This window comes from Chiloscyllium punctatum, chromosome 24, assembly GCF_047496795.1.
Source record: "Chiloscyllium punctatum isolate Juve2018m chromosome 24, sChiPun1.3, whole genome shotgun sequence".
In the NCBI taxonomy this organism is placed as follows: domain Eukaryota; kingdom Metazoa; phylum Chordata; class Chondrichthyes; order Orectolobiformes; family Hemiscylliidae; genus Chiloscyllium; species Chiloscyllium punctatum.
This window is the reverse complement of record NC_092762.1, coordinates 88059211-88083647: the sequence shown is the minus strand read 5'-3', so window position 1 is coordinate 88083647 and position 24437 is coordinate 88059211. Positions and strand designations below refer to the sequence as shown.

The 24437-nt window shown below is 45.9% G+C and overlaps 1 protein-coding gene across 6 annotated transcripts in view; it reads left to right on the top strand.

The window, feature by feature from the left end:
* cpamd8 (C3 and PZP like alpha-2-macroglobulin domain containing 8) overlaps positions 1-24437 on the top strand; it is a 318016-nt gene that overhangs the window by 128117 nt on the left and 165462 nt on the right. For all 6 annotated transcript variants that reach the window (XM_072594464.1, XM_072594465.1, XM_072594462.1 and 3 more), the window contains 11 exons: positions 265-435; positions 979-1107; positions 2693-2873; positions 5977-6149; positions 6861-7010; positions 10225-10389; positions 13108-13250; positions 15367-15429; positions 16596-16827; positions 17454-17607; positions 18352-18494. In XM_072594464.1, the coding sequence (XP_072450565.1) occupies positions 265-435; positions 979-1107; positions 2693-2873; positions 5977-6149; positions 6861-7010; positions 10225-10389; positions 13108-13250; positions 15367-15429; positions 16596-16827; positions 17454-17607; positions 18352-18494 (1704 nt within the window). The remainder of the gene's footprint in view (positions 1-264; positions 436-978; positions 1108-2692; positions 2874-5976; positions 6150-6860; positions 7011-10224; positions 10390-13107; positions 13251-15366; positions 15430-16595; positions 16828-17453; positions 17608-18351; positions 18495-24437) is intronic.

The window sequence follows — 24437 nt, the reverse complement described above, 5'->3', positions numbered from 1 at the left end:
CTTCATTGGTTGTCACAGTAACAAAGGATATCCATTTGATGTGGCCCACAGTCAATTCAGTTACTCACTAGATTCACTGTCACCTCGTTCAACTATCTCTCTGTCTCCTTGTGCGTTCACATTGATAACATCTTATCAAATCCTTGAGGACTTTTCACTTCATGATTACTTTAGGTTGAGGATTGTTGACCCTGGGAATCTGTTTTGTCGTTTCCCGTTGCTCTCCACTGAAAGTTTGCTGAGGTATTTGTCTTGTTTTCCCAGGTGGAGGTGACCTATCCAGACGGAAGTCCTGCAGATGGTATAACTGTGCGCATCAAAGCTGAGCTCACTCCGAAGGACAATGTGTACACGAGTGAGCTGGTGTCAAAGAACAGCCGGGTAGAGTTTGAGATCCCGTCCATTCCGACTGCTGCCCAGTACGTCTGGCTTGAGGTAGGAGAGGTTGCTGTGAGTCGGAGAGGCTGGATCAGGGAGGAGAGTGTGAGGCTACTGCAATTGTTCACGTGTGTGTGTGTGTGTGTGTCTGTGTACACTAGGGTACAGACGCACACTTGCAAACCTCTAGGGTGGTACCATGGCTCAGTGGTTAGCATATCTGCCTCACAGTTCCAGGGACCTGGGTTCACTTCCACTCTTGAGTGTCTATATGCGGTTTGCACATTCTCCCTGTGTCTGTGTGGGTTTCCTCTGGGTGCTCTGGTTTCCTCCCACAGTCCAAAGATGTTCAGGTTAGGTGGATTGGCCATGGGAAATTACCCATAGTGTCCAGGGATGTGCAGGTTGATATTGGGAGCAACATGTGTGTGTTCCATACTTTTTCTTCCTGCCCAGTATTTGACCAAATATAGCATTGTGTCGGGGAATCTGGGATCTAGATGATGTTTAAATGTGTAATGATTCACTGCTCGTTCAACTTGCTTCATTTATTGAGATGTATTCACTCTCTATGATCATATATCTTTCCATTTTTCTCAGACGAAGGTGACGGCTATTAATGGGACACCAGCTGGAGACCAGTACCTTCCCAGTTATCTCTCCATTAGCAGCTGGTACTCACCAAGCAAGTGCCATATTCAGCTGCAGGGGCCTGACACACCTCTCCAGGTGAGCAAGTAATCCATGTGTGATTGGCAATTCACGTTACTCCAAGTTTAATTGGGAGTTCCATTTTTCCAGAATGCTCCATGCTTGGAACCTAAGGGGAGAGCAGTTTCTGAAGCAGTCAGCCAGTCAGTCAGTCACTGCAGCTAATCAGAAATGGGAATGAAAGAAGCAGGTTAAAACCCACAGACACCCCAGTTCTGATTCTAATGAAAGAATTTCATGGCACACAAGGAGATCATTCTGCCCATTGTGTCTGTGCTGGATCTTTTGAAACTTTTATCCAATACATTTGCTCACCCACACACCCCCACCATACCCTGCAAGTTTTGTTCCTGTTCTCACATTTCTCCAATTCTTTTCTGAAAGTTCCTGTTGAAACTGGTTCAACTGAGTGTCCAGATCACACCACCTCGCTGCTTAAAAACAATTCTTCCCATCTCCCCATCACCAAACACCCTCAATCTGTGTCCCTCAGCTTCCCAAACCTCCTGCCACTGAAAACATTTCCTCCTAATTTACTCGATCAAAACCTGTCATGATTTTGAACAACCTCAATCGAGTTTCCTCGTCAGCCTCTCTCTGTTAGAGGGACAACAATCCCAGCTTGTTCATTTTCTCTACATTAATTGATGTAGGTCATGCTTGGAACCACCTGCATCATCTCCAGGTTCCTTCCTGAAGACGGGTTCCTGCAATTTAATATAATCTTGTAATGTTAATGCAAACCATTGCTTAATGTGGCCTCCTGTCTTCTGGGCCCAATGCTTCTAGTAATAAACCCAACTCTCCAATATTTTTATGCAGCAGCCTTTTCGATTTGCTCTGTCACTTTTGAGATTTATCTACATTGTTAATATTTTTTTAAAATGGGATGTGAGCCACTGTTGGCTTGGTCAGCATTTATTGCCCAATTATTGTGAACATAATGAACCTGCATTCATCATTATTGAGACAAAGTTTATTTTCCAGATATATTTACTGAATTCACATTTCACCATTTACCATGGTGGGATTTGAATTCATGTTCCCAGAGCCTCTGGGTTACTAGCCCAGTGACATGACCTGTACAGCACTGTCTTCCCTCAAGTTGGCTCTGCTCATGACCTTTTCTAAAATCGTGTAATTTAGTTTATATTGCCTCATTATTCCCACTAAACTTCATCTGCCATGCCAGCCAGTTTCCTTAATCTGAAGTCTGTTAATATCCTCCTCATTATTTACTACACTTGACTTCTGTTTTATCTATAAACTCTGAACTAATACTGCATGTGCACATGTCAATAAAAGTGACTGGACTCACTTCCCTGGAGCAATTCACCTGTTATTAACCGGACTCTGATCTGGGCTGGCGTCCATGGGTCAGATTCTTCTTCCTCGAGCCCAGTGTGAAGAGGCCATTAGTGACCCTCACTGCTCCAGACTGACCAATAAGCAGAGCCCAGAGTGGAGCTGGACACTTGACCCTTCCTGTCCTCTGTGACAACACCTCCCTGGGTGGTCCATAGCAGTGGCCAGTTTGTTAGTTTAGACTTACTCGTCTTAGGTAAAACTCAACAGAAATCTTGTTGTGCTTTCATGTTTCCAGGTTGGGGAGGAAGCTGAAATTCCCCTGAAATCCACCTGCTCCTGTGACTTTACGTTGCACTATGAGTTTGCATCACGGGGGAGCATTGTGAAAACAGGAAGGCAACCAGCGAGTGTCACTCAGCAACGGAGCAAGAGAGCTACAGTCACCTTTGACAAGAAGAAACAATCTGCACAGAGCTGTGAGTTAAAGGGAGGAAGGGATAGAGAAGAGCAGATAGCAGGAAAACAGAAAGCGAGAGAAGCAGCAGGACAGAGGTAGAGGGGAATTGGAAGTTGCATTTCATTGGGTGTTGAACCCTTGGTCAGAGGAAGATGTTATAATTTCGTGGACACCCCTCAGTTGGATAATTGCGCTCTCTGTTATGTGGCCTTGTGCTGTCGGCTTAACGAATCAGCTGTTCATGGCCTTTAGAAAATAGGAGCAGGAATAGGCCATTCGGCCCCTTTGAGCCTACTGCACCATTCAATAAGATGATGGTGATTATCCAGAACTCAACAGCCCAAATCATTTCATCCCTTTAGCCCCAAGTGCTGTGTCTAACTCTTTACTGAAATCACAATTTGGTCTCAACCACATCTGTGACAGAGAATTCCACAGGGTCACCACTCTGGGTGAAGAAATTCCTCCTAATCTCAATCCTAAATGGTTTACTCCTTAACCTTAGACGGTAGCCATTGTTCTGAATTCCCTGGCCATCAGCAATGTCCTTCCTGCATCTACGTGTCTGGTCCTGATAGGGAGGGAAGCCTATGAAAAATCCTAATTTTTCTAAAAGCCAGCAAATGTAATCTTAATTGATTCAGCCTTTCCTCATACATCAGTTCTACCATCTCAGGAATTTGTCTGGTGAGCCTTTGCAGCACTCCCTTTGTATTGAGGACCCTTCTCATATAAGGAGATCAAAACTGCGAGACATTCCTGCTTCTGCACTCGAATCCTTTCACTATAAAAGCCAACTTACCATTCGCTGCCTTTACCCCCTGCTACGCCTGAATGCTTACCTTCAGTGACTGGTGTATAAGGGCAGCCAGGTGTCGTTTCACATTTTCCCCCCTCTCAATTTAGCTGCTCCGTTAAGCTTGCTTTCCTGTTTTGATCCCAAAGTGGATAACCTCTCATTTATCCACATTATACTGCATTTGCCTACTCATTCAGCTTCTCCAAATTACTCTGCATCTTCACAGCTCACCCTCCCACCTGGTTTTGAGTCGTTGCAGATTTGGAAACTCGCGGTTGCATTTGTTCCCTCATCTAAATCTTGAATATATTTTGTAAATGGCTGCTGACCAAGCACTGACAATTGGCACTTTGCCAATTGGAAAAGATCAATTTATTCCTACTACTTTTAATCAGTCTTCTGTCCATCTCAAAACAGTTCTGGTGAAGTCACTGGACTTGAAGCATTAACTCTGCTGTCTTCCCACAGATGCCATCAGACCTATTGAGTTTTGCCAGTAATTTTTGTCCCCCAATCCCAGTGCTTTAATTTCTGAAAGTCCAATAAGCCACAACCTTTGGGTCCCGCACATCAGTTCTGCCAGTTACATCCTTTGAGAATTGCAGCAGATGTGTCAAGAATTATTTCCTCCTTGTAAATCCGTACAAACTCTCTGATCTTGCCACTGTCTTCCATGTGCTCTGCTATTAATCTTCTAAAATGAACTCTAACATTTTCCCACTCCTGATATCAAGCTGATTCTCTGTACATTTTTTTTAAAAGATGAGTTAGATTAGTTAACCTACAGTCTTTAGGAAAGTTCCAGAATCTTGGAAGATGACCATCAATGCATCCACTATATCTAGGGCCGTTTCCTTTGAACTTTGGGATGTAGATTATTAGGGCTAGGGATTTATTGGCCTTCAATCTCACTAATTTCCCAAAACCATTTTCCTACTGATTCTGATTTTCTTCTGTTACTCCCTCTGGGTCCTGTGTACTCTCACATTTCTGTATGTTATTTGTGTTACCCTTTGTGAACAGGGAACTAAAAAACATGTATTGAGTTGGTCAGACGTTATAAATACCCCTGTTTCTGACGGTAAGGCACCTACAAGTGTCTTCACCAATCTTTTTCCTCTCACAAACTTACAGAAACTTTTAAAGTCAGTTTTTATATTCCCTGCAAGCTTACCCTCATCATTTATTTCCCTTTTCTTAGCCAAGGAATTCTAGCATGTTATAGTGACAATTCCCTTAGAGGCCTCAGCACTAGGTTGCTAATTATTCCTTTCTCATTGCGCAAACACAGTCGAGGATGGCCTGTTCTCTACTTGGTCCTTCAACAAACTGGTCCAGAAATCTATCCCTATGCTCCTCAGGAATTTCTCCTCTACAATATTGTTGCTAATTTGATTTGCTCAAACCACACACAGATTAAGGTCACCCAGAGTTACAGATGTTCCTTTATTAACCTCCTCAGGAAAGGGGAATGGTGAGTTCTCATTGACATAGCCTGGAGAAGCTAGTGAGATATGGCAGAAAGTTTAACCTCCTCCTGAATCATAGAGGATAGGATGGGATTGTTCTCCCTTGAACAAGGAAGGATAAGCAGAGAATTACAGCAGCGTTTCAAAATCCCAAAGGTCCTTGACATAGTAAATGAGTGGGGCTCTTCTTGTGTCATTGTAGTGTCCTTATCTCTGAGCCAGGAGGTCTGTGTTCAAGTGCCACCTATTCCAGCGGTGTATCCTAATCTCTGAACAGTTTGATTAAAATATTTCTAGATAATGAGATAGAGGTAGAGTTGTCACCTCACCAGACTGGTAATCCAGAGGCCAGTATTCTGACGAGTGAATAAAAAACCCCATTCACTGATGTCCATTAGGAAAGGAAATCTGCCTCCCTTACCTAGTCTGGCCTACATGTGACTTCAGACCTGCTGCAATGTGCTTGACTCTTAAGTAAAAGGCGTAAGTGAGAGGGGGTTGTGGCAAAGTGGTAATGCCCCTACCTCTGGGCCAGAATTCCTGGGTTCAAATCCCACTTGCTCCAGAGGTGTGTCATAACAGGTGTGGGCAGGCTGATTAGGAAATGTATCGAGTAAATTTTAGTGGTTGGGGGGGGTAGTGCTTGGTAATTTTTCTTTTAATTAGCAACATGAGAAAACCATCCAGAAGTGTGGAATAGGGCATGGCATCAGATTAATTGGGTTGGTCTTCAAAATGCCAACACAAGCATGATGGTGAATGGCCTCATCCTGGGATGTGTGATTCTGCAATATTTGAAGATGATCAGGAAATGTGGGAGTTGAAATGAGCTGAAATTGCTGCATTCTCCTCAGATCAGTCCAAGTCTTCAGCCAGTGAGGTGGATATATGCAGCACATCCCTACGATTCACTGTCACACACAGCATGTTACCGCTCACTCGTCTGCTTGTCTATTATGTCCGGGAGAATGGCGAGGGCATCACTGACAGTATCCAAATCCCAATACAACCAACCTATCAGAATAAGGTGAGTACATAACAACTACTGGACAACAACTTGCATTCAGATAGCAATTTTTACCTGTAACCTGTCCCAAGCTGCTTGACTGGAACCTCATGAAACAGAATCTGATACTGAGCCTCATGAGCTATCAGGACAGGTGACCAATAGCTTGATCAAAGGTCAATATTAAGGAGCGTGTAAAAGGAGAAAAGAGAGGCAAGGAAGTTAAAGGAAGGGATTCCCAAGCTCAAGGAACTGAAGGCTGACAGCTGTTCATGGCAAGTGAATAAAAGGGAGTGGGGGAGGAATCTTCTAGTGCAGGGCAGTGTCCATGTCTCTGAGCCATGAGATCCAGGTTCAAGTCCCCCTTCAAGGTTTAAGCATGCAATAACATCTCTGAACAGGTTGATTAGACAATATCGAAAATCAGTGATGGTAAGGGACTGGGATTTGGAAAGTGCAGAGATCAGAGGGTTGGCGAGCTGGAGAAGATGACGGAGATAAGGAGGTGTAAAGCCATGAAGAGATTTAAGAGTAAGGATGAGAATTTTCAAAACTGAGACATTGCTGATGTCAGGGTCACGTTAAGTCAGTGAGCGTACAGGGAGTTGGGTAAACTGTATTTGGTGTAAGTTAGGGTAAGGGTAGCTTCAACTGGGAAGGGAAGTCAGTTGGTCTTGGAGAGTATCTTGATGTGAAAGATTCACATCTTCCTTTATTTTGTTGAATGTTTAGGTATCGATTTCACTTTCTGCCAACAAGACAGTTCCTGGTGACCTTGTCAGGGTTGCAGTGAAAGGGGAGCCACGGTCCTGTGTTTGTGTTGCGACTGTGGACAAGAGTGTGTATTTATTAAAACCGGGCTTCCAGCTCACCACTGACAAGGTATCAAACTTTGTTCCTCTTTGATGGACATTTCAGAATAGAGCTCTCTGTAACATAACAACTGAAGGCCATTCAGTTCAGTACAGCACAGGAACAGGCGCTTTGGCCAACCACCCCATGGCTCAACACTTCAACTCCCCCTCCCACTCCACCAAGGACATGCAGGTCCTTGGCATCCTCCATCGCCAGACCATAGCAACACGATGGCTGGAGGAAGAGCGCCTCATCTTCTGCCTAGGAACCCTCCAACCACAAGGGATGAACTCAGATTTCTCCAGTTTCCTCATTTCCCCTCCCCCCACCTTATCTCAGTCCCAACCCTCGAACTCAGCACCACCTTCCTAACCGAAGCTGAAAATGTGTTGCTGGAAAAGCGCAGCAAGTCAGGCAGCATCCAAGGAACAGGAGAATCGATGTTTCAGGCATCAGCCCTTCTTCAGGAACCACCTTCCTAACCTGCAATCATCTTCCTGACCTCTCCACCCCCACCCCCACTCTGGCCTATCACCCTCACCTTATCACCCTCACCGTATCACCTCACCTTAACCTCCTTCCACCTATCGCATTTCCAACCCCCCTCCCCCAAGTCCCTCCTCCCTACCTTTTATCTTAGCCTGCTTGGCACACTATCCAAGCCTTTTGTAAACTTCTGTCAGCTCACCCCTTCAGCCTTCAACATTCAAGTGACAACAAACCAAGTTCCTCCAAACTGTCCTCGTAGCTAATACCTCCAAATCAGGTAACATCCTGGTAAACTGTTTCTGTACCCTCTGTAGAACCTCCATCCTTCTGGTAAACTGTATGCAATATTCCAAACGTGCCCTAACTAAAATTCTAGACGGCTACAACATGATTTCCCAATTTTTATACTCTATACCCCGATTGATGAAGGCAAGCATACTGTATGCCTTCTTGACCACATCATCCTCTTGTGTTGCCACTTTCAGGGCTCTGTGGACCAGTATGCCTAGATCCCTGTGCTTCTATGGTATCTGCCTTTTCCTGTATACTTCCCTCCTGCATTAGATCTCCCAAAATGCATCACCTCACATTTCTCTGGATTAAACTCCGTCTGCCATTTCTCCGCCCAAGTCTCCGACCTATCCATATTGTGCTGTGTCCTCTGGCAATCCTCCTCACTATCTGCAGCACCCCCCCCCCCCCCTCCCTGCCCCAATCTTTCTATCATCCACAAATTTAATAATCAGGCCACCTACGTTCTCCTTCCAATCAGTTATAAACGTTACACACAACACGGATCCCAGCACTGATCCTTGCAGAACACCACTGCGAACAGATCTCCAGTCAGAAAAACATCCTTCCACCACTACTGTCTGCCTTCTCTGACTAAGCCAGTTCAGTTACCCATCTTACCTTTTGTATCAGCCTGCCATGAGGGATCTTGTCAAAGGCCTTGCTGACATTCACTCAGACAATGTCTACTGCCCTGCCCTCATCAATCATCTTCATCACTTCCTCAAAAAACTCCATCAAGTTTGTGAGACGTTACTAGCCCCGCATAAAGCTATGCTGCCTATTGCTAATGATTGTGAGTAAATCCTATCCCTAACAACCTTCTCCAGTAAGTTCCCTACCACTGATGTAAGGCTCACCGGCCTGTAATTTCCAGGATTATGTCTGTTTCCCTTCTTAAACAAAGGAACAATATTAGCTATTCTCCAGTCTTCTGGGACCTCTCCTGTAGCAAAAGAGGATACAAAGATTTTGTACATGGCCCCAGAAATGATCTCATCAGCCTCCCTCTGCTGGAGACTTGTCCTCCTTAATGCTTTTTAAAACACTCCAAGGCACCTTTTCTATATTGCTATGTTCTAGAATATCAACACACCCCTCCCTGAGACTCACCATTCCTCATTTCTTTCTTTGTGAAAATTGAGGTAAAGTATTTGGTAAGGACCTCACCTGTATCCTCTGGGTCCACATGTAAATTCCCTCCTTTGTCCTTGAGTGGACCCTTGCCCTAACTACCTTTTTTGCTCCTTATATACATATAAAAAGCTTTGGGATTTTCCTTGGTCCTGTTTGCCCTGTTCTACCATTCAGTTAGATCCAAGCTAATGTGTATCTTAACGCCATCTACCTGCTTCAGTTCTGTACCCTAACCCTAACTCTAACCCTCAATCCCATTTCGCCAGCAATGACCTTTTCATCTCCATTTGAAATTTTCAGTTGCTCTCCAACCTCAACAAGCCAGCTTCAGATTTCCCCTCCCCTCTGTGTGAGGAAATGCTCCCAGACTTCATCCTTGAATGGAGTAGCTTGATTTTGAAGTTTCTGCCCCTTGTTCTGGACTCCTCTCCTCCCTCCACACTAGAGAGAATCATTTCTCTCCAATGACCCTCTTAACAGCTTTAATCATTTCAACTCCTCCAAACCAATCAGATCAGCCTTTACATGGTACACATGAGGAAATTCAAGCTAACTCTGGGGTCCTCTTATGGCACAGTGGTAGTGTCTCTGATCATGGACTGGGAGCCCCAGGTTCACGTCCCACTTGCTCCAGAGGTGAGTAATAACGTCTCTGAATGAGTTGATTGGAAAACTAGATTGAAATAGAAAAAGTTAACAGTTCAAGCTCATTTTGTGCACTTTGTCCTCAGTTTATCACAGTGAGGTGGTGTGTGTACAACTTTGATTAAATTGTGCAGACATTGGTCACATCAGAGCCTGTCAAGACACGAACAGCACGGTGGCTCAGTGGTTAGCACTGCTGCCTCACAGCGCCAGGGACCCAGGTTTGATTCCAGCCTCGGGGGACTGTCTGCGTGGAGTTTGCACGTTCTCCTTCATGGGTTTGCATGGGTTTCCTTCGGGTGTTCCGGTTTCCTCCCACAATCCAAACGCGCAGGGACGCCCATGGTGTTCCGGGATGTGTAGGCTAAGTGCATTAGTCAGGGGAAATGTAACGCAGTAGGGTAGGGGAATGGTTTTGGTGGGTTACTGTACAGAGAGTTGGTGTGGATTTATTGGGCCTGTTTCCACACTGTAGGGATGTAGGCATTTGAATCTTCTAACTATCCACAAGAGGTTTCAATGACTCCCAGAAGCAGACATCAGGAATATCGAGGGATAGACACGGACACAGACTGTCCCAACTTCCTGTCCTTCCCTGTGCATGGCATAGCCACTGTTTGTATATCTCTCTCCCCCAACCCCCTCAGCTGACCTTTAACCCGATCTGATCATTCTTCAGATATTTCAGGAGTTGGCTAGTTACGATGTTTCGGACGCTTTTGGAATTCCGAAGGATGATGGTCACTTCTGGTGGCCAGGGCTATCGTCACGGCGAAGGCGGAGGAGATCCTCGGTTTTCCCCTGGCACTGGGATATCACCAAGGATGCCCACTTTGCTTTCAGCGTAAGCACCAAGTACTTCAGCTCCCCGTTGGTCTTTCCAGTTTCCACTGACCCACACACACACTGACTCTCACTGGGGTAAGGGGTCCCCCATACACACACACTAATTCTTACTGGGGTACAGGCTCCTCCTCTCACACTGACTCTCACTGGGGTACAGGTTTACACACATACACACACACACACACACACAGATTCTCACTGGAGTATGGGGTCCCCCATACACACACACTCATTCTTACTGGCGTACAGGCTCCCCCTCTCACACTGACTCTCACTGGGGTACAGGTTCACACACACAAACAGACTCTCACTGGGGTACGGGGTCCCCCATACACACACACTAATTCTTACTGGCGTACAGGCTCCCACCTCTCACACTGACTCTCACTGGGGTACAGGTTCACACACACAAACAGACTCTCACTGGGGTACGGGGTCCCCCATACACACACACTGACTCTCACTGGGGTACAGGCTCCCCCTCACACACTGACTCTCACTGGGGTACGGGCTCCCCCTCACACTGACTCTCACTGGGGTACGGGCTCCCCCTCACACACTGACTCTCACTGGGGTACGGGCTCCCACACACACACTGACTCTCATTGGGTACAGGCTCCCCCTCACACACTGACTCTCACTGGGGTACGGGCTCCCCCTCACACACTGACTCTCACTGGGGTACAGGATCCCCCTCACACACTGACTCTCACTGGGGTACAGGCTCTGACACACACACTGACTCTCACTGGGGTACGGGCTCCCACACACACACTGACTCTCACTGGGGTACAGGCTCTGACACACACACTGACTCTCACTGGGGTACGGGCTCCCCCTCACACACTGACTCTCACTGGGGTACGGGCTCCCCCTCACACACTGACTCTCATTGGGTACAGGCTCCCCCTCACACACTGACTCTCACTGGGGTACGGGCTCCCCCTCACACACTGACTCTCATTGGGTACAGGCTCCCCCTCACACACTGACTCTCACTGGGGTACAGGATCCCCCTCACACACTGACTCTCACTGGGGTACAGGCTCTCCCACACACACACTGACTCTCACTGGGGTATGAGCTCTCCCTCACACACTGACTCTCACTGGGGTACGGGCTCCCCCTCTCACACTGAATCTCACTGGGGTACGGGCTCCCCCTCTCACACTGACTCTCATTGGGTACAGGCTCCCCCTCACACACTGACTCTTACTGGGGTACAGGCTCTCCCACACACACACTGACTCTCACTGGGGTACAGGCTCCCCTTCACACACTGACTCTCATTGGGTACAGGCTCCCCCTCATACACTGATTCTCACTGGGGTACAGGCTACCCCTCACACACTGACTCTCACTGGGGTACAGGCTCTGACACACACACTGACTCTCACTGGGGTACGGGCTCCCCCTACGCACACACTGACTCTCACTGGGGTACAGGCTTTCCCACACACACTGACTCTCACTGGGGTACAGGCTCTGACTCTCACACTGACCCTCACTGGGGTATGGGCCCCCACGCACATTGACTCCCACTGGGGTACAGGCTCCCCCTCACACACTGACTCTCACTGGGGTACAGGCTCTGACACACACACTGACCCTCACTGGGGTACGGGCTCCCCCTCACACACTGACTCTCACTGGGGTACGGGCTCCCCCTCACACACTGACTCTCATTGGCTACAGGCTCCCCCTCACACACTGACTCTCACTGGGGTACGGGCTCCCCCTGCGCACACACGGACTCTCACTGGGGTACAGGCTTTCCCCCACACACTGACTCTCACTGGGGTACAGGCTCTGACTCACACACTGACCCTCACTGGGGTATGGGCTCCCCCACGCACATTGACTCCCACTGGGGTACAGGGTCCCCCCACTCACTGACTCTTACTGGGGTATGGGCTCCCCCTACACACACACTGACTCTGACTGGGGTACAGGCTTTCCCACACACACTGACTCTCAATGGGGTACAGGCTCTGACTCACACACTGACCCTCACTGGGGTATGGGCTCCCCCACGCACATTGACTCCCACTGGGGTACAGGGTCCCCCCACTCACTGACTCTTACTGGGCTACGGGTTGATTCTAGGCAGCAAATCAGTGATCAACTCCCTTGTCCTGCTTAATTTCAACCAGAGCTCAAAAATGATGTTTCTCTGCAGAAATAATCGCGTGTAAGTACCCAATTAAACCTGTGGTCCATGAGACCAGTGAGAAGCTGCATTACCCACTTTGTGGTCACTATGTGAGCTGTGATGAACTCTGTCCATGCTGACTGGTCAGGCTGGACATTGGACTGTGGCCCCAGTGTAGCAAGTGTGATCAGTGTATTGATCACTCACATTGCAGCTCATGGTCTGACTGCTTCCCTTTTGTCTGAACTCACTCCAGGTGGATGCACCTGGTTGGTCACTCCCCTCTGACTACTGTCCTGTGTGTGCAGACTTGGGAATGTCTTTCATCCACATACTAATGGAAATGAAAGTTAGACAGTGTGGCGTTGGTGTGGTCACAAGGGATGAGGTTAAACACACAATCCTGTTCCCCCACCGCTCAGTCTCACATCCCATGTTCTATCTGTGTCCTTTGAATAGATTCCGTAGCCCAATGTGTCTGTCAGATAGTCAGTCCTAATTTGGAACAAGGTTGGTGAACTCTAGACTATTCTTTGAGTGACCTGTACTTTATTGCTTGCCTAGGAAACGGGCCTTGTGGTGATGACAGACATTGTAAGCCTGAACCACAGACAGAATGGAGGCATGTACACCGATGAGGCAGTAGTAGCATTCCAACCTCTCACAGGCACCTTGGTGGCAGCACTCAATCCGAGGATAGTTCCCAGGTAGGAGAGAACTCCTTCCTCCTGCTGCAATCTGTCCGTTTCTCTGACACCTGACTGTTTGTGGTAAAGCTGAGGGATCTCCACTAACAGTTAGTGTGATGCTGGCCAGTGCAAGTGGAAATGAACCTTTTTGATAAAAGTGTTACTGCTTAGTCCGTGAAACAGTCTCGAGGGAGCTGGAGCTGTGAGAAGCTTCATACAATTCACAAGGAAATGCTGCTCGGCTTTGGGATGTGGGAACATTTCAACAACCTTTAGAAAAAGCTCCAGCCAGGTGCTGTGGCATGAGTAGGAATCTGTTTCTGCTCATTTATCCACTTATCTGACAGTTGCAACAATATTCCCCTTGTTTTGACATTTAATTGAAACACTACAAATCTGTCAGTGCAGCACTCCCTTGACACTAATCCTCCAACAGTGCGCCGCTCCCTCAGCACTGACCCTCCGACAGTGTGCCGCTCCTTCAGCACTGACCCTCTGACAGTGCAACACACCCTCAGCACTCACCCTCCGACAGTGTAGCACCTCCATCAGCACTGATCCACCGACAGTGCAGCGCTCCCTCCAACAGTGCGATGCTCCCTTGACACTGACCCTTTGACAGTGCAGTGCTCCCTTGGCACTGACCCTCCGACAGCGTGGCGCTCCATCAGCACTGACCCTCCGACAGTGTGGCGCTCCATCAGCACTGACTCTCCGACAGTGCGGCACTCCCTTGGCACTGACCGCATGATAACTGCTCCGGTTTTGAGTTAAATTTCCTAGAGTGCGGCTTGAAGGTCTGACTTTCTGGCTGTGGGATTTGGCATGAATAGAGAGTGTTCTGGGTCCATTGTGTTGATTGGTGCAGTGGGGATTGGAGATATTCAAATATTCAGATTTGTCCGTCTAGATTCAGAATTGGTTGGCTGACAGAAGGCAGAGAGTGGTTGTCGATGGAAAGTATTCTGCCTGGAGGTCAGTGGTGAGTAGTGTCCCTCAGGGCTCTGCTCTTTGTAGTTTTTATAAATGACTTGGATGAGGATGTTGGGGGGTGGGTTAGTAAATTTACAGATGACACAAAGGTTGGAGGTGCCGTCGATAATATAAAGGGCTACTGCAGGCTGCAGCGCGACATAGACAGGATGCAGAGCTGGGCTGAGAAATGGCAGATGGAGTTCAACCTGGATAAATGTGAAGTGATGCATTTTGGAAGGTTGAACTCAAATGCTGAATACAGGATTAAAGACAGGATTCTTGGCAGTGTGGAGGAACAGCAGGATCTGGGTGTGCAAGTACATAGATCCCTCAGAGTTGCCACCCAGTGGACAGGGTTGTTAAGAAAGCATATGGTGTTTTGGCTTTCATTAAGAGGCGGATTGAGTTTAAGAGCCGCGAGGTTTTGCTACAGCTCTGCAAGTCCCTGATGAGACCACACTTGGAATATTGTGTCCAGTTGTGGTCGCCCTACTATAGGAAAGATACAGAGGCTTTGGAGAGGGTGCAAAGAAGGTTTACCAGGATGCTGCCTGGACTGGAGGGCTTACCTTAGGAAGAAAGGCTGACTAAGCTCGGACTTTTCTCTATGGAGCGAAGGAGGAAGAGAGGTGACCTGATCGAGGTATGCAAGATAGTGAGTGGCATGGATAGAGTCAATAGCCAGAGACTTTTCCCCGGGGCAGGATTGACTGGCATGAGGGATCATACTTTTAAGATATTAGGAGGAAGGTCTAGAGGAGACATCAGAGGTAGACATCAGCGAACCAATTTTGAATCCAGACAGCCAAATGTGAATGCATGGAACACATTGCTAGCTGTGGTGGTGGAAGCAGAGTCATTGGGGACATTTAAGCGACTGCTGGACATGCACATGGAGAGGAGTGAGTTGAGGGTTGCGTAGGTTAGGTTATTTTATTTTAGATTAGGAATAATCCTCGGTACAACATCGTGGGCTAAAGGGCCTGTTCTGTGCTATACTTTTCTGTGTTCTATGTTCTACTCATCCTGTAGGTGCCCAGTGGATGAGAGTGAAGGTGTCTGAGAGAGATTTCATTATTCACTTCAGTGTTCTCCACTTTGTTGCTCACTGACGAGCTGTGCCCCTCAAACACTTATTCTGTTTTTTTTTCCTGCTCAGAGTTGAGAAGAGGAAAAGAACTTTCTTTCCAGAAACTTGGATCTGGCATTGCCTCAACATCAGGTACGGCCTCTGGGATCCGTTTCCGCAAGCCTGGGTCTCGGAGAGGTTGGCCACATTTGATGTAGTTGTCCGTCATGTTCCAATTCACCTGTGAAGTTTATTGCTGTGTTGCTGAAAGGCCTTCGTCCATTCTCAGTCCCATCTCCCCTCGCCCCCTCCAAATAACCAGGTCCCATGACAACTAACCCCTTTCCTTTGTTCAAAACTGCACACAGGAACTACTGTGGGCATGAGAAAATGTCAAGGTGCCACCCACTTAATATAACAGACTGCAAAATCTTCAAGAGGTTATAGCCAGAGCTGTCTGTGGGGATGGAAGGGGGAGGCCTCAGCTGTGGCCATTCGGTCCCACAAATCTGGGAGAGCAAAACTTTCCTATTGATCCCAGCCTTCAATCTGAGCACCCCCAGCTATGTGAGGTCAACAGTTACTAAAACTCACAGCCTTTCAAAGGAAGAAATTCCTCTTCATTCTCCAACTTGTCATGGTCACCCACATCACCTCTTCTGTTCTGTGACTATTCCATATTCCGCTAATTCTAAGAGCTTTGTGTCTGAAAAATTGTCACCTTGGTCTGCAAAGTTTGAATGAGATCAGCTTTCATTCCAAAGCTCTCTGTGTTTTAAGCAGGATCTTCTTGTTCCTGTCCCACGACCCCTTGCAGTAAAGGCCTACCGAAGAAATTAAATAAAGCAGAAATTCTTCAGTGGTTGCATGTTAACCTGCTGAGTGACCTATTGTTCAGTACACACCTTTCCTTACACGATGCTGGCAGCATCCTGTTGTGTCACACTCTGTGTAGCATTCTGCCCTTCAGTTAGCTAATGTCCCTAAAGGTTTCTTTTTCTGCTTTACAGCAGTGATCTTGGTTTAAAAGCACCTCCTGGCCTATAAACCATTGTAGACATCCATGATGAGTAGATCCTTTATGGAGATGTTGTTTTTCCTTTTTTCTCTGCATCATTCCTGAAGAGCAGCCCAAAGCAAGTCACTGTGACCATAAAGAGGATTAATTGCTGCATCTGTATGTGCTCACTTTGTTGTGTGAAACCTCTTGTAGCTGCGTGACAGCTGCTATGAGTTTGTAGATGATGTGAACTGACAGCTGATAGTGAGGGAAGTCGATGACTAACCACTGATCCATTTCCTTTACCTCCCATTGACAGTGACACCACTGGAGAAGCTCGTTTACTTGTCGAGATCCCAGACTCCATCACCACCTGGGTAACTGAGGCAGTCAGTCTGTCCCAGGACAGTGGGCTTGGACTTGCTAAAGCCATGGAGCTCCGCACATTCAAACCTTTCTTTGTGGATTTCACTCTGCCGTATCATGTGATCCGTGGGGAACAAACCAAGATCCCAGTGACTGTTTACAACTACCTTCCGAGCTGTGCCGAGGTACGGGGAGGTCTGCCGTGTGTACGGGGCTTGGCACTGATGGAGAGACCCAGTAGGGGCAATGCCATAGACCCCCAGGGAAGTCAGTGTTGGACAGATCGTTGGGGTTGGGAGTTGTCATAAAGCCCACCTGGTTCACTCCTGTCGTTCAGGGAAGTTAACTTACCTACCCTGGCCTATGTGACTCCAGACCCACAGCATTGGGGTTGACCCTTAACTGCCCTCTGGGTAATTAGGAATGGGCAGTAAATGCTGGTCCAGCCTGTGACGCCCTCATCCTGTCAATGAATGAATGAAAGAACAAGAGGCACTTTCTCACCCAAAAAGAAGTGGAAATCCAGAACAATTTCTGTCCTTTCACCTGAACCAAATAATGCGGCTGGGAGCTGTCCACTGTCAGGTTGGTGGGTTTTAATTTTCGGTAAAGGGATTCAAGGGAAAGGAGTAAAGATGAGGAAATGAATTTGAAGACATGGTCAGCCATGATCCGCTATAATGCTAGATTAGGCTCAACAGGCTGAGTGGCACCTGCCCCTTCCTGGATGGGTGGAGTTTGCAACGAGCTGGCTCTCTCTGTGGATGCTCCTGATGGTGTTGATGGTTATCCCCACCCTGACCCCTACCAGGTTCATGTGAAGATCACCGTTCCTAAAGGAATCAAATTCATTGGTCACCAGGGGAAACGGCACCTGACTAGGAAGATGTGCATCAGCTCCGAGGAAACGAAATTGACCTCCATCGTCCTGTCATTCAGTGAACTGGGCCCTGCCAATATCACAGGTGAGGGCTAACTGCTAATCCACCCCCGCAGCCCACCCTGCAGATACCTTCTGGGGAAATGGGGCAATTGGCAGTGGGAGGGGCAAATGCGAGTTTGGGGTGGGGGTTCAGGTAGGGGTGCTGGGGTAAGCGTGAGGTCAGGGGTCGGGGATGAGTACGATTCTGGGTGAGTGTGAGGTCGTGGGGTCAGAGGTGAGTGTGGAGTTGGGGATGTGGTCAGGGTGGAGGATGGTGAATGGATGTGGTGATGGGGTCAGGGGTGGTGGGGAATGATGTCTCCAGTGTCCCCCTGCCGGGGTACCAGGGCTAACGCACTCCTCAGCAACGGGCATAGATCTCAACATAGGCTGCCCACCAGACATCAACTTCCCAGAGCTTCTGTCTCTTTGACAGTCAGATGTAGAAAGGATATTTGTATTGATGTAAGAATTTAAAGCTGGATGACAAAGACAATTATTAGTAAATCTGATCGCGAATTCAAGAGAAACTTCTGACCTTAGAGAAGTTTGAGAATATGGAACTTTCTCCAACAGGGAGTGGTCAAGCTAAGGCACATAAAGAGTGCAAATACATTTAAGGGGAAGCTTCATAAACTGAGGGGAGGGAAATGAATAGAAGGGACGAGAGAGAGCTCATGTGGAGCAGAAACCATCAGCTGGAAATGGCAGGGCTCAGTGTCGTCATTGTGTTCTGTATGAGACTGTGACAGAACACATTCACACGGCTGTCACTTCATGTTTACAGCCAAAGCGTTTGCTTACAGTGAGAGCAGCTGCTGTGAGGGAGGGCTACACAGCCTGAAGAACAGCAAGTACCTGGAGGAAAGCTACACAGACAGGAGGAGCCCAGCTGGGATGGACTATGTGAAGAGACAAGTGCTGGTGGAGGTGAGGGAGACAACATACTTAATGTTCAGCCAGTAATCACAGTGAGAGTTGTCACTGTTGTCACAAAGTCAGGAGTGTTTGATTGTCCAATGTATTGCAGAGGTCTCTGTTGCTAACATGCTTGGTAAATTCAAAATGGGACTTTGCTGCTGTGAATAGAAATGTTTTAAGATGCTAAGAGAATTTATGCTCATTATAGAGCCTTAGAGCTGTACAGAACGGAAACAGACCCTTCGATCCAACTCCTCCATACTTACCAAATATTCTAAACTAATCTAGTCCCATTTGCCAGCATTTTACCGATATCCCCCTAAACCCTTTCTATTCATATACCCATCCAGATGCCTTTTTTTAATAGATATTTTTATTAGAAATTTAACATTTTTACAAGTTTACAAAATTAAACAAAACTCTCATAAACAAACATTGATATACAATTAAATCAAATATACAAAAACCAAAATTTAACAAAAGAAAAAAACAATACCGAAAAAGAAAAAAAAACAAAACTCAACTGTCTACTAATCTAACCTACAACTAACCAGAGTGTATATTTAAATCTCTTACATGCTCGGAATGTGTTAACATCAGATGTAATAAAACCCGTATTCGTGCGGGATTCCTCTCCTAAGGGGCCCCGGACCAGCCAGGTTTGTAATCTCATTTAATTAAAAGCCCTTGTTAGGATAGCCGAAATATCTGTATTTATGTAATTCAAGAAGGGCTGCCATATTTTATAAAATAATTCCGTCTTTCGGTGCACCATATTTGTAAGGAAGTCAAGGGGAATACATTCCATAATTAATCTGTGCCAATTTGAAAGTCCAGGGGGGCCCTCAGCCACCCAGTTCACCAACATATTTTTCCTTGCACAGAAAGAGAGAATAGAAAATAGTCTCTTCCCGTACATGTCCAGGGAGGGAAAGTTCGAAAAGCCCAAAAGGAGAGATACAGGCTCCAATTTAATTTCCGTTCCTAAAATTTCTGTCAGGGTACTTGCTACTTTAGTCCAATATCTACGGATCTTATGACAGGTCCATAGGCAATGTACAAGAGTGCCCACCTCTATTTTGCATTTGGGACACATTGGAGATGCTCCTGCCTTAAATTTTGCCAATCGAACCGGTGCTATATGGGCCCTATGAAGTATCTTCAGCTGGATAGCCTGAGTTCTGTTACAGATAGTAATTCTTCCAACATTTTCCCAAATATCATTCCACATTTCTATAGAGATTTTTAGTCCCAAATCCTGATCCCATGTTTTAAGCAGATTGTCCATATCTCCCGATACTTCATCATGTACTAAATGATAAATAGTACTGACGGAAGATACCCCCATTGGTCGTAGCACTCTACATTCTCTATCTGATTTATAAAGACTATCTAATAACGTAGTCTTCTTCTGTATATAGTCTCGAATTTGGAAGTATTGAAAGAGGTCTCCATTAGGTAATCCAAATTTCTGACGCAGCTGTTCAAAAGACATCAGGTCCCCTAGACATGAGATACCCCTGGATCTCCAGAGTTTAAAAGTAGCATCTGTAAACCCCGGTTGAAATCCCCATGCCCCCACTATCGGCGCATAGGGGGATGTTTTATGTGAATTCCCCTCATTTTGCTGCATTATATTCCAAGCCTTGATTGTGTTTAGTATTATAGGGTTTTTACAGTGATCTGTAATGATTTTCCTCTTGTCTGAAAATAAAAGGTTATTAAGTGGGTATTTTACTTGAGAGGCCTCGATGTCCAACCAGATTGATTGTTGATCAGACAAGACCCATTCAGCTATGTAACTTAATAGGGAGCTTAATTGATATTTCCTAAAATCTGGGAAGTCCAATCCTCCCCTTGTCTGTGGAAGCTGTAGCTTCTTCAGCTTAATGAGGGGCCGTCTATGATTCCAGATAAAGGAACCCAACCAGCCATATAATTCACATAGTGCCAGCTTTGGCAGCATCACCGGAAGAATTCTCATAGGGTATAGGTGACGGGGCAGGACATTCATTTTAATTACTGCTATTCTACCCAACCAGGAAATTGGAAGGTCTCCCCATCGCTGGAGGTCCTGCCTTATCCTTTCTAGTAAATGCACAAAATTAGCCTTATACAACTGACCAAATACTGGGGTAATAAAAATGCCTAAATATAAGAAGCCCTCCAGGGACCAAAGAAAGGGAAAAGGGGATCCGTCCACTAAGTGGGGTGTCATAGCAAGGCCACCCATTGGCATAGCCTCCGATTTTGAGAAATTAATTTTATAGCCTGAGAATGCGCTAAATGTATGAATGACTTAGATTAAGTGAGGTACGGACATCAGAAGATTACTGAGGAATAGAAGAACATCATCTGCATACAGGGTAATTTTATGTTTACCTGTACCAATCCTTGGGCTGTTATATTAGGATCAGCCCGTATAGCTTCTGCTTGTGGTTCAATTATTCGCGTAAATAACAATGGCGAGAGAGGACATCCCTGACGGCAGCCCCTAGCCACACTGAAGCTATCCGAACCTAATCCATTGGTAACCACAACTGCTTTGGGATCACTATACAATGTTGAGACCCATTTGGTAAACACTTTTCCAACGCCAAACCTTTCCAATGTGAAAAACAAATATGATCATTCAACCCTATCAAATGCCTTTTCCGCGTCTAATGAAACTACTACTCCTGGTATCTTTCCCTGATGACAGGCTTGAATCCTATTCAAAACCCTTCTAATATTATTGGATGATCTACGGCCCTTAATAAACCCCATCTAATCCTCCTTTATAATATGTGGCAGTACCCTTTCTAGTCTCAGTGCTAACATTTTAGAAAGGATTTTAAAATCTACATTTAGCAAGGATATTGGTCTGTATGACGTACAATCTTCTGGATCCTTTCCTTTTTTAAGGATAAGAGAGATATTTGCCTCTTTCAGCGAAGGCGGGAGACAGCCCTGACTATATGCATAGTTATACATGTCCATAAGTGGACCAGCCAATATTTCTGTAAATTCTTTATAGAATTCAGCTTGAAAACCATCTGGGCCCGGTGCCTTACCACTCTGAAGTTGCCTATTTGCATCAAGTATTTCTTGGACTGTTAGAGGAGCATTTAGGACCGATACCTGTTCCGGAGTTAGGCCCGGAAAGGTCAAATTTTTTTAAAATGACTGCATCCTCCTAGTCCTATCTTCACAATCCTGCGATTTATATAACTCAGAATAAAATTCTCTAAAGATCGCATTAATCTTTTTATGATCATGAGTCAAAATACCCGTATTTTCCTTGATAGACGTAATAGTCTGAGGGGCCTTTTCATTTCTTTGCAAGAAATGCTAAGTATCTACCCGGTTTGTCGCCATATTCATATAACCTTTGTTTTGCAAATAATATTTCCCTCTTAGCCATTTGAGTAAGCGTAGTGTTTAGAGCTGTCCTAAGGGCCGTAATCCTTTGCAATTTAATAATAGAAGGTCTATCAGTGTATGCTGTTTCAGCTGCTTTTAAGCGAGCTTCAAGCAGATGCTGTTGTTCTCCCTTCAATTTTTTCTGGGTCGCTGAGTAGGAGATGATCAAATTTCGCGTGTAAGCTTTGATGGTCTCCCACATCATTGATGGGTCGCTAGCCGTACCTAAATTAATTTCTAAAAAAGTTTTAAATTCTTGAGAGAAGTACTTTACAAATTTACTATCTTTCATCAGGAAGGGGTCCATATGCCAATGCCGAGGGGATGTCCCATTGTTCCTTGCCTTAGTTTCCATATATACAGCAGCGTGGTCGGAAATTGCTATACTATCTATTTTACAGGATGATATGGAATTTAAAAAAATTGAGGGGGCAAAAAACATATCAATTCTGGTATGACATGTGGATTGGAGTAGAAAGAAAAATCTCTGCCCTGTGGATGAAGACATCTCCATACATCTACTAATCCTAATTCTTTGTTCAGACCCACCAATTGTCTAGATCTGGGAGATACTCCTACAATACTCTTGGGAATCCTATCTATTTCCGGATCCATAATACAATTAAAGTCTCCCCCTATAATTGTATGATGGGCACCAAAAGCCATCAATTTTGACAAGGCTTCCGTTATAAATTTAAAGGGGTGTGCCGGGGGGCAGTACAAATTTAAAATCCCATATTCCTCTCCATTTATGAGGGCATTAATCAAAATATATCGTCCAGATTCGTCCTTTATCTGATTTAGGATTTTGAAAGGGAAGTTCTTCCGAACAAGAATAACAACTCCCCTGCTTTTTGAGCTAAAAGAAGAAAAAAAGGCCTGATCAAATCCACCCTGTCGTAATTTCAAGTGTTCTTCATCCGACAGGTGTGTCTCCTGTAGGAGAGTTATATCAACTCTTTCTTTCTTAAGATTTGATAATATTTTCTTCCTTTTGACTGGCGAATTACTCCCCTTGACATTCCAGGTGCACCACTTAACCGACTGATCAACCATAATCATCTGGGCAAATCCGAGACCCCTCAGAAGGGGAAACCCTATCCAGAACATAGAGCATATAAAATTTACAAAAATAAAGGCTCTCTAATACACTCGCAACAGTATAATAAAAAACTATTTCTAAATAAAAAAAATATAAAACGTATCTAAGTGGAGATTTTCCCCCTTGTTCCCAGGGGGTATCACTTCCTCTCCAAAAGTCCATCATATCCTCTCCGAACCATTGCCCCACCCTTGACCCAGGTGCTCCTCAATAAAATGAGGAGAATTCAGATATAATACAAAGCTAGAGTTAACAGTGAGCACCCTACCCCCACCCACACCAACACCTAGATATATTTGGTAATGTTAATACCATGTATAAACATATATAACTATAAAATTACAACCTCAACAAATAATATTTAAATATAATAATACAAAATAACAAGGGAGAAACAACCCCGCTCCTAAAGACAGAGGTAAAATAGAATATGGTAACCACCTCCCCCCACCAACACCAACCAAACCCCCCAGCTTATATACATACATACATATACACACATACACATACATACATATACACACATACATACATAAAATAATAAAAGAAAACAACCCCGGGGTGGGGGGAGAGAGAAAATCAAATTCCTCTCCCCACCGCCCATGATAATATTAAACAATAAGGTAATAAAAAAAAGGGGGGGATATAAACCAAAGCGAGGGGAAGGCAAACCAACATCCATTATCTCTTACAGTTTATCTAAGGGAGTCCAAGAATTCCTTAGCCTTTTCCGGCGATCCAAAGTTATACACGGACCCTTCATGGTTAAAACGTAGCGTTGCTGGGTAGCGTAAGGAGTACTGAATATTTAAGTCCCTTAAACGCTTCTTCGCCTCGTCGAATGCCTTCCTCTTTCGGACCAGAGTTGGGGAAAAGTCCTGGAATAACATGATCTTGGATCCTTTATAGATCATAGCTTGGGGGTCTTTTCCAAGATTTCTAGAAGCTTCTAGGAGTATCTGCCTCTCCCTATAGCTCTGCAGCTGGAACAAGACCGGGCGTGGGCGCTGGTTCGAGCCGGGCCCGCGTATTGCGACCCTGTAGGCCCATTCTACCCTTACCTGACCTGATCCAGCCTCCAGATTTAAAAGCTGTGGCAGCCACTGCTCGAGGAACGCTGTAAGCTGGCCTTCCTCTTCTCGTTCGGGAAGGCCCAGCAAACGAATATTTTTCGACGACCTCGATTATCGAGGTCGTCAATGTGGTTCTCTAAGGTCCGGACTCGCTGTTCAAGAGTCCGGACCTGATCCATGGCTGATTGCGCTGTAGTTTCGGAGGTCGCGGCCTTTAGCTCCGCCCCTCCGACTCGGCGCTCGATTTCCTGGATGTCTCGGTCGTGCTTCTGCAGCACTGCTGAGAGTGAGTCCCATCGATTTCGGGACTCCTCGATAAAAGCGTCGATCTTCGTGTCCAGTTTGGAGATCAGCTCCACAAGACTTGTTACTGTA